The sequence below is a fragment of the Palaemon carinicauda genome, chromosome 5 (genome assembly GCF_036898095.1).
Source record: "Palaemon carinicauda isolate YSFRI2023 chromosome 5, ASM3689809v2, whole genome shotgun sequence".
NCBI classification, from domain to species: domain Eukaryota; kingdom Metazoa; phylum Arthropoda; class Malacostraca; order Decapoda; family Palaemonidae; genus Palaemon; species Palaemon carinicauda.
In genome coordinates this window covers 91141723-91151396 of record NC_090729.1, presented here as the reverse complement: position 1 = coordinate 91151396, position 9674 = coordinate 91141723, and the positions used below count along the sequence as shown (strand labels likewise).

General features: G+C 40.8%; 1 protein-coding gene across 3 annotated transcripts in view; it reads right to left on the bottom strand.

Moving 5' to 3' along the window:
- The window catches only part of Nipped-B (Nipped-B cohesin loading factor), a 625968-nt gene that overhangs the window by 367879 nt on the left and 248415 nt on the right, over nucleotides 1-9674 (bottom strand). For all 3 annotated transcript variants that reach the window (XM_068373859.1, XM_068373861.1, XM_068373860.1), the window contains exon 11: nucleotides 2033-2223. In XM_068373859.1, the coding sequence (XP_068229960.1) occupies nucleotides 2033-2223 (191 nt within the window). The remainder of the gene's footprint in view (nucleotides 1-2032; nucleotides 2224-9674) is intronic.

Genomic DNA, 9674 nt, shown 5'->3' with positions numbered 1-9674 from the left:
CCCTTAGAAGATGTTGCTGCTTTGATAGCTTCCTTCTGCTTCAGGATCGTTCCTATTGTAGACGGATTTCGGTCATATTCTTTCGCTAGCACACTTAACCGTATGCCAGCCTCGTATTTCTTGATTATTTCCATTTTCATCTCCATGGAGAGCATCATCCTCTTCTTTCCCTTGACATCAGCAACTTTCTTAGGACCCATGGCTAATAATGTATTGTAAGTATCACACATGATAAGAGTATGTACTGTAAAATTGTTACGAAACTGAAATCACACACACTAAGTACATGCGTACGATACCTCTGCCGGAACGAAAAGACATAGGAACGCCAATGAGTAGATGCACAATGGGATACAGTACAGTAGATGCCGACCAATAGGAGAGCAGGATTTCATGGTGGTAACTAGCATCCGAGTTGGGGGATAACCAACAGCAATTAAGGAGGATGGTAGCGAGTTTACGGGCTGGCGAGCGCAAATTTTAAAATCTGTTTCGGATACGGTCGGGCTCCAGCTCCGTACCGCCTTTCGTTGTCCGAAACATTTTTCGTGATCCGAATTGTAAAATTCTTCGCATCTCCTTTCGCAAAGTGAAAATTTCGTAAGCTTATTCATTCGTAGCTAGAAGTTTGAATGTATACATATATATATATGTGAGAGAGAGAGAGAGAGAGAGAGAGAGAGAGAGAGAGAGAGAGAGAGAGAGAGAGAGAGAGAGAGATACTGTACACTACGCACGAGAAAATGACAATTACGGCGTAAAAAACGATAGAATGGTAATGAATGGAAATAATCACAATAGGCTAACTTTTACTTATGAAGACAATGAACAATACTAATTTGAAATATGGTATTGTGTAGAAATGATAGTTGAATAAAACAGAACAAAATAAGAAAAAAAGATAAATCTCGTTTTCTGTCAACTATTTCCTTTACTAGTAATGGTAAGTTTTACGTATAGTGGGTGGGAGGCAAGGAGACTTTCTCTGTGATTTAAACACTGTGACAACAAATAAAAACAATTAAATAGACCTTAAATTATCCCGAATAAGGACTGGAATCACAAGAATTTTTGGTTGGTGATGAGGTTAGATGTGAATACATTAAAATAGGCCTTAATTAATAAAGACTAGAATTGCAAGTATTTTTGTTGGTGGTAGAATGACAGTCTCCTAATTGGAGGTGTCAAGGGAAGGGGTTCAGTAATGCCTGAGGTAGGGAATGTCGCATTTGCCTAGAGCAGTGTTTCCCAACCTTTTTTAAATGATTACCCCAAAATTTTATTTCCAACTAATCAATTACCCATTGAACATATACCCGGTAACATCGGATGTTTTTTTTTTTTGCAGCCACCTGATGAACTGTATGGATCATGTATCCTGGACCAAATTATTGTACAGCAATGTTAAAATCATTGAGTTTTCCTATGAAATAATTATTGCAGATTTTGTGTATGAATTATGGAAATAATTATGGGAATGTGAATAACTCAATTTCAGAACATCTTGATTACCCCCAAAATACGGGTCCATTACCCCACTGGGGTAATTTACCCCAGGGTTGGGAAACACTGGCCTAGAGAGAGTGGTGTGATTATTTCATGGCAACATAAAGACTAAAATAGCTCTTTTATATTAAAAAATAAAGGCTAGAACCCCAAAAACTGTGTTGGTTGGCTGAAGACAGGAGGAGTAAGGGCTAACATTAGGGAGAGGAGATTTTTTAGTGTAATTTCCCTGAGTGTGCACTTATGTAATATGCAGCCATGTGATAAACTTTTGTAGCTTATAAAAATTATAATAATAAGATGATGCTATCCCGATGTCACATGTATTACCAGGCATCTTTTGACTATACCGACGACGAGGCAATGTGGCTAATTAAGAGTTAGATACTGAAAATTTCTATTTCATAATTTTAAGCTTAAAATTTGAAAACTATTTTCACATGAAATAAACCTTAGTGCCTTTTACCCACAATAAGCAATATCTCCGTGATAAACAATACGAGCTATATTAGTACTTGTGACTAACCTCATCCATTATTGGTGTTACTTTTGCTCCATCTCTGATATTCTTTTCAAGGATATTGAGGAGCCTCACCAGCCTTTCCGGAGGAACGATAGCCATTGCTCCTAAACTTTTGAGTTTAGCCGTTTCTGAGCAGAGGTCAGTCAACTCATACTTGGGAATGAGATATTCCTGAGGGACATCATCATCTTCCTCTGTAATTACAAGCATAAAGAATACAATAGGTTATAAATAAATGAATTATCACATACTAATATAGCAGACAAACAAGCAAAAGAGAGAGAGAGAGAGAGAGAGAGAGAGAGAGAGAGAGAGAGAGAGAGAGAGAGAGAGAGAGTATGAAGCGCTTAATGGTTCTACTGGCATCGTTAACATCACTAAGAGCTAAGCTGAGCCAAGCTGAAAAACCATTGTGTTATAGGCTCAAGGGTCCCAATAAGGATAGCATCCTAGTACAAAAAGACATGGGCAGTAAAGAATAAACTATGAGACAAATGGCAAAAATCATAAGAAATTATTAAAAACAACAAATGAAAATTTATACTGTATGTAATAAAACAATTTTCAAATAATGCTCATGTTAACCTGCTTTAAAAATAACCAATGTACCCAGTTCCAGCTTCTGACTTCAATGTTTCAACTACATTATATTAGGAAGATATTTCCTTCACTCCACAATTAGGTCATTACAGGAATAATGCCTCTACCATACTTGTGGTATCAAAACTCAGGAAGATGAGGCAATAGTGTCAAAATTAACTACAAGTATTATGAGGTGAATGATTTGGTCTGAGAAGACTTCACTGCAAAGGACGATCAGAATTATTATAGATCTTCATACAGCTTGCACAAGTAACTAACTGAATGATGGTCTACAGATTAATATTAGGATAGGGTATAGGAAATTTAACTGACCTCTAGATTTGATCCAAACATCTATCATGAGAATAAACAGTTGAGGCAATGAAACAATATTCAAACTATGGCAGACAGAAAGAATTGAAATATGTCATCTGAATAGAAAACTCAAAACTATATCTGGTTGGGAACAATTCAACCCATTGTTGAAGACTACAGAACTAATTCTTACTGAACTAAATCTTTTTGCAATATAAATGGTAATAATACAATGGATAGTTTTCTTAAAATTCAAAATTGCATATATTTAAAAAACAGATTTTTGATAAAAATTATTCCTATACTCATCTGATGTTCATACTGTTTCTTATCCAGAAGCTCAGTTTATTGATGTAAACCAGCAAAAAAGGGGTTTTGACAAAGGATAAACCTAGTTTGTGGAGGTGCTGAGTGGCTTCCAAGGACTTCACTGTGAAAGGCTAAAACCAGGAATCCAATTTGACAAATATCCAAGTATATTGACTCCCCTACCCTACGTGCAGTATATCAGTGTAACAAGCCAGAACTCAGTCTGTATCTTCAAGTTCAAGCAATACTGAACAAAGCACAGCAACTCCAAAGCTGACATTATTACTACATCATCAACCCACAGACAAAGAAAAAATGCTCAAGACATACGATTTCCTGAACTTCCTGAGGCTCATAGCCGTCTCTTTCTCTGTTGCCTACAAAGCCATACAGCACCTCCAATGCTGAAATTTTGTCAGCTATAGGAGACATTATTACTGTATCATCAACCGACAGACACAAGAACCAACGCTCAAGATGTATGACTTACAGAAAATCTAAGGTTCATGGCTTTCTTTTCAGTTGCCTCCAAAGCCATACCAATTGTCCTACAGGCTCATGGCCTTCTTCTCAGTTACCTCCAAAGCCATACCAATTGTCCTATGGAGTTTTTAGGTGTGGAAGGAAGCAATTATCCCTTGGTCCATAGGCTGTAACATGGAAGCAATGTTAGGTGGCAAATAACCAACCTTGACATTCAGATGGAAGTCGGTAAGTAGACAGGGTGATCAGGGATAGTCAAGCAATATTATGACTTACAGAAAATCTAAAGGTTCATGGCTTTCTTTTCAGTTGCCTCCAAAGCCATACCAATTGTCCTACAGGCTCATGGCCTTCTTCTCAGTTACCTCCAAAGCCATACCAATTGTCCTATGGAGTTTTTAGGTGTGGAAGGAAGCAATTATCCCTTGGTCCATAGGCTGTAACATGGAAGCAATGTTAGGTGGCAAATAACCAACCTTGACATTCAGATGGAAGTCAGTAAGTAGACAGGGTGATCAGGGATAGTCAAGCAATATTATCATTATCATTATTACTTGCTAAGCTATGACCCTAGTTCGAAAAGCAGGATACTATAAGCCCAGAGGCTCAAATAGGAAAAATAGCCCAGTGAGGAAAGGAAACAAGGAAAAATAAAATATTTTAATGAGAGTAACAACATTAAAACAAATATCTCTCATATAAACTATCAAAACTTCAACAAAACAAAAGGAAGAGAAATAAGACAGAATAGTGTGCCCAAGTGTACCCTTAAGCAAGAGAACTCTAACCCAAGACAGTGGAAGACCTTGGTACAGAGGCATGGCACTAAACAAGACTAGAGAACATTGGTTTGGAGTGTCCTCCTCCTAGAAGAGCTGCTTACCATAGCTAAAGTCTTTTCTATCCTTACCTTAAAGGGTATAGTAGACCATTTTTAACACTATACTGCACAACTCACACACAAAGTGGTTGAAAAACCAGCCCTCAAGAAGGTAACCCAAGCCCTACTATTAGAATTCCAGGTGACTGGTAGCCAACTCTTCCAAACTCCCTTGAGTGGCTGCAATTCACAGCCTTATAAGCAGCTTCAGTTTGGTCACACCCATGCAGCAAAATCAGTCTCACCTATAACAATTTTATATCCTGGTGCAGGCTTCTCCTCCTTAGTGATGTAAGTCAGGTTCAGCGAACGCTTTTAAAATAAGCATATCTTATCCTCATTAAAGACTTGTTCAGTAAAAACCCACCTCCCCTAATAATCTCAGACAACGCATTTATTTTTAGCACTAACAGCTTCACCTTCCACCTGAAGGTTATGCAAACTGGCACAAACCTTAAAATATAAAACCCCCTCAAATGGCCACAAACTCACCACTTTCCCTTTCCTTCCCTCTTTTGACTTTATAAGGTCTTAACCAAACGTTTAGCCTTCCTCTGAATTACCATAATGCTCATTGGGATCCATCGCTGATTCTAGTAATCCAACCAGAACACTAAAAACTCCTCCATTGCAATTATGAGACCACCAAATTATTTTGTTATAATGGTCAACTTTATAGGGAAAGATTCTTTCACATGCTCAGGGATACGATGTTTATCTTTGATAACAGTAGAACTACTAAGGGTATTTTTTCTTTTCAAGCTGTTCCATAAGACCGTAATTTTTGTCTTTGCCCCTTTCTTCCTGCTTTTAAGCCTCTTTAGTAATTTCTCTGTATGCGTACTTCTGTCTATTTGGCATTTGTGTATCCTGAATACACCAATAAGTATCTCTTTCTCTATAATTCTTGACCTACATGTCACCAGACACTTTTGCAGCCTATTTTATGCCTATTTTTAATGATTAAAAAAAAAAATTGATGAAGCCCTATTTCCTAAACTCTTTCTAAACTTATTTTGAAGGTCTTTATTTCCCAGTTAATATATTATCATTCTCTTGATTGGTTCCTTTCTCATCTTCTTTGAGTCTTTCACAGTAAAATTAGTCTGAACCAACTTATGTATTGTTAAGCAAACCTCAACCAGGATTATTATTACTATTAATACTATTATGTTTGAGAGAGAGGGGAACACCAGAGAAATATGTTAGACTGATTAGAGATATGTATGAAGGAACAGGCACACAAATAAGAACGAATGTTGGTTTTACCGAGACGTTTGAAGTGGGAGTTGGGTTACACCAGCAGTCGTCATTAAGCCCCTATTTGTTTAATATAGTAATGGATGTAATTACTGAAAGAGTGAGGGAAGTCACCACGGACCATGCTGCTTGCAGATGATATAGTTCTGTGATGAACCAAGAGACGGATTGGAGGGGAAGCTGGAGAGATGGAGAGATGGAGAGGAATTGGAGAGCAGAGGGCTAAGGATCAGTAGAACAAAAACAGAGTACATGTGTTGCAACCCGCAGAACCAATTAAATGATATACATTTGCTGGGTGAAATAGTAAAGAGAACAGAAAAATTCAAGTACCTAGGGTCATATGTGGAGGAAACAGCAGAACTCCAAACAGAAGTGAACAGTAGAATTCAAGCTGGATGGAATAATTGCAAAAGTGTGTCGGGAGTGTTGTGTGATCGAGAAGATAAACTTACAGTTAAAGGGAAAGGTACATGAAACTATAGTGAGACCTGCCATGATATATGGTGCAGAGACCTGGCCCATGAAAAAGATCTTTGAGAAGAAAATGAATGTTGCAGAGATGAGAATGCTAAGATGGATGGCTGGGATCACGAGACTGGATAAGGTTAGGAATGACTTGGTAAGGGGAACAACAAAGGTTACAGAGTGTCAAAGAAAATCCAAGAAAAGAGACTACACTGGTTTGGGCACGTAATAAGGAGAGAACAGGAGTATGTTGGGAGGAGGATGCTGGATATGGATGTTCCAGGTAGGAGGAGGGGGAGACCAAAGAGAAGGTGGATGGAGTGTGTAACAGCAGATATGGAGGAGAAAGATCTCACAATGGAAGACATCGGAGATAGAACTTGGAAACGGCTCTCTAGAAATAGCAACCCTCAATAGCGGAAAAAGCTTTAGTCAAAGAAGAAGATTAATACTATTATTCTTATTATTAATAATATTATCATTATTATAACTTGCTAACCTACAACCCAAGTTGGAAAAGCAGGATGCTATAAGCCAAAGGGCTCCAACAGGGAAAATATCCCAGTGAGGAAAGGAAATAAGGAAAAACCATGAGAAGCTAAGAACAATAACATCAAAAAAAATCTTTCATATATAAACTATAAAAAAAAACTTGAAAATAAGAGGATAAAAACTTCAAAATAATAAGAGGATGAAAAAAAAGATAGAATGGTGTCCCCGAGTGTACTCTCAAACAGAGATCTCTAACACAAGAAAGTGGAAGACGATGGTACAGAGGCTATGGCACAACCCAACACTTGAGAACAATGGTTTAATTTTGGAGAGCTGGTTACCACTGCTAAAGTGTCCCTTCTACCCATACCAAGAGGAAAGAAGTCACTGAACAATGACAGTGCAGTAGTTAACCTCTTGAGAGAGGGAATTGTATGGTAATTTCAGTGTTGTTAAGTGTATGAGGAAAGAGGAGATTGTGTAAAAAATAGGCCAGACTATTCTGTGTATGTGTCGGCAAAGATGAATGAGCAGTAATTAGAGGGGTCCATTGTAGTACTGTCTGGCCAGCCAAAGGACCCAATAACTCTCTAGCGGTAGTATCTCAACGGGTGGCTGGTGCCTTGCCCAACCTACTACCTTCACTGAACAATCCTTTTTATCCCACATGTGTATATATATAAAAAAATGACAAATTCAGAGATAATTTGTATTTTTCCTAACCATACAAACCTTAGCTATTTACATTGGGTAGTACTTTCAGCGTAGTTGAAATGGCGAGCCATTAGATTTTAACGAGGGTTAACTACCCCCTCGTTAGTTAGTGAGGGGGTAGGGGAGGGGTAGCTAGCTACCCCTCCCCCCTCACACACCGGTGAACTGGTTCACTTCGCTTAGAGGTAAGACTTCACGGGGGACAGGGCTGGCGGGCAAGTGTGTGTAAATAACTAAGGTTTGTATGGTTAGGAAAATACAAATTATCTCCGAATTTGTCATTTGTTCCGTAACCGAAATACAAACCACGCTATTTACATTGGGTGACTTAACCCTTAGGAAGGGTGGCAAGTCCCAGCCTTACTGGCTTTGGCTTTGCCCGGGGACTCAAAATCCGAGTGTGTAGCACTCGAGATAAGGAATCCCTGCACCTCGCAAGTTCCTTGCTCTGCAAGAAACGTGCGGCCTATTTAAGCTTGTGTGTGAAGGAATGAAGTGTGACCCGTCCTAGGAAGTCGACCTGAAGTCCTTAGATGGAGCTCTAGGCTAGGACGTTCCCAATACCACCTCGTCAGGGTATGGGGGACGCGACAGTATTATCTAATACTAGGAACACAAGGAAGCATGGTTTACCTGCAGTGGTTTGAGGTCAGCTATGCAAAGAACCCAGGATGCTGCTTTCCCCAAGAGAGGGGAGGATGAAGAAAAGAGTAAGGGCCAGACATACTTTTTCACTCATGCAGACTAAAACTGGGTAACAATGCCCTCAACCTCCTGCTACTTGTCCATTAAGGAGCCTGAGGTTAGACCAGCTGTTGTGTAGCCACCACAGGGCCGATAGAGACCAAGCCTCCTGTGGGTCACGTCCTGCAGGTAGCGGGCTGTGAAGGTCGTTTGACGCTTCCACACCCCAACCTGCGTCACTGAGAAGTTTCTCTTGAATGTCAGGGACATAGCGATGCCTCTGACATCGTGTGCTCTAGGGCAACGTGACAGAGGGTCTGGATTCAGGGAGAGGTGGATGACCCTGCGAATCCAAGCTGAGATCGTGTACTTCGTGACCCTCCTCTTCGTCTTTCGTGTGCTCACAAACAGGGCTTGCACTCAAGGACGAACTGCAGCTGTTCTGTTAAGATAGAGCCTAAAACTCCGTACTGGGCACAGTAGGGGATGGTCTGGGTCATCTGTTACAGAACGGAGACTCAAAATCCTGAAGGAGTCGAACCGTTGGTCCGGAACTCCAGGATTTTGAGTCTTAGCAACAAACTCAGGGACGAACCCGGATGTTACCTCCCCCCATCCCCTTGAATGGACGACGTAGTGCGAGAGACTATGAAGTTCACTGATTCGCTTGGCTGAGGCCAATGCGAGTAGGAACACCGTCTTCCAAGTCAGGTGACGATTAGAAGACCTGGCGTAATGGTTCGAATGGAGGTCTCTTAAGAGACCTGAGGACACGAACCACGTTCCATGGAGGAGGTCCCACTTCCGACTGAGGGCAGGTGAGCTCGTAGCTTCGTATGAGTAGTGAAAGTTCCAGCGAGGAAGAAATGTCCATTCCTTTCAGCCTGAAGGCCAGGCTTAAGGCTGAGCGTTAGCCTTTCACTGCCGAGACCGAAAGGCGCATTTCTTCCCGCAAATACACAAGAAACTCCGCTATTGCTGGAATAGTGGCATCGAGAGGAGAGATGCCCCTTCCACGACACCAACCACAGAAGACTCTCCACTTCTCCTGGTAGACCCCTGCAGATGACTTTCGCAGGTGTCGAGACATCCTTTCCGCAGCTTGTTGCGAAAAGCCTCTCTCTGTGAGGAGATGCTGGATAGTCTCCAGGCATGAAGCTGATGCGATGCTACGGCTTTGTGGAAGATGTTGCAGTGTGGTTGTTTGAGTAGCTTGTGTCGTGGAGGAAGTTCTCTCGGGAATTCCGTCAGGAGCTCAGAAGGTTCGGCAACCACTCTGCATGATGCCATAGCGGAGCTATTAAGGTTATTGACAGGTTGACCGATAGTCTGGTCTTGTTGAGCACCCTTCTCATCAGACCGAACGGTGGGAAGAAGTAAACGTCGATGTTGACCCACTGTTGTTGGAAGGCATCTTACCAGAGTGCCTTGGGGACCGGGACTCGGGAACAGTACAGC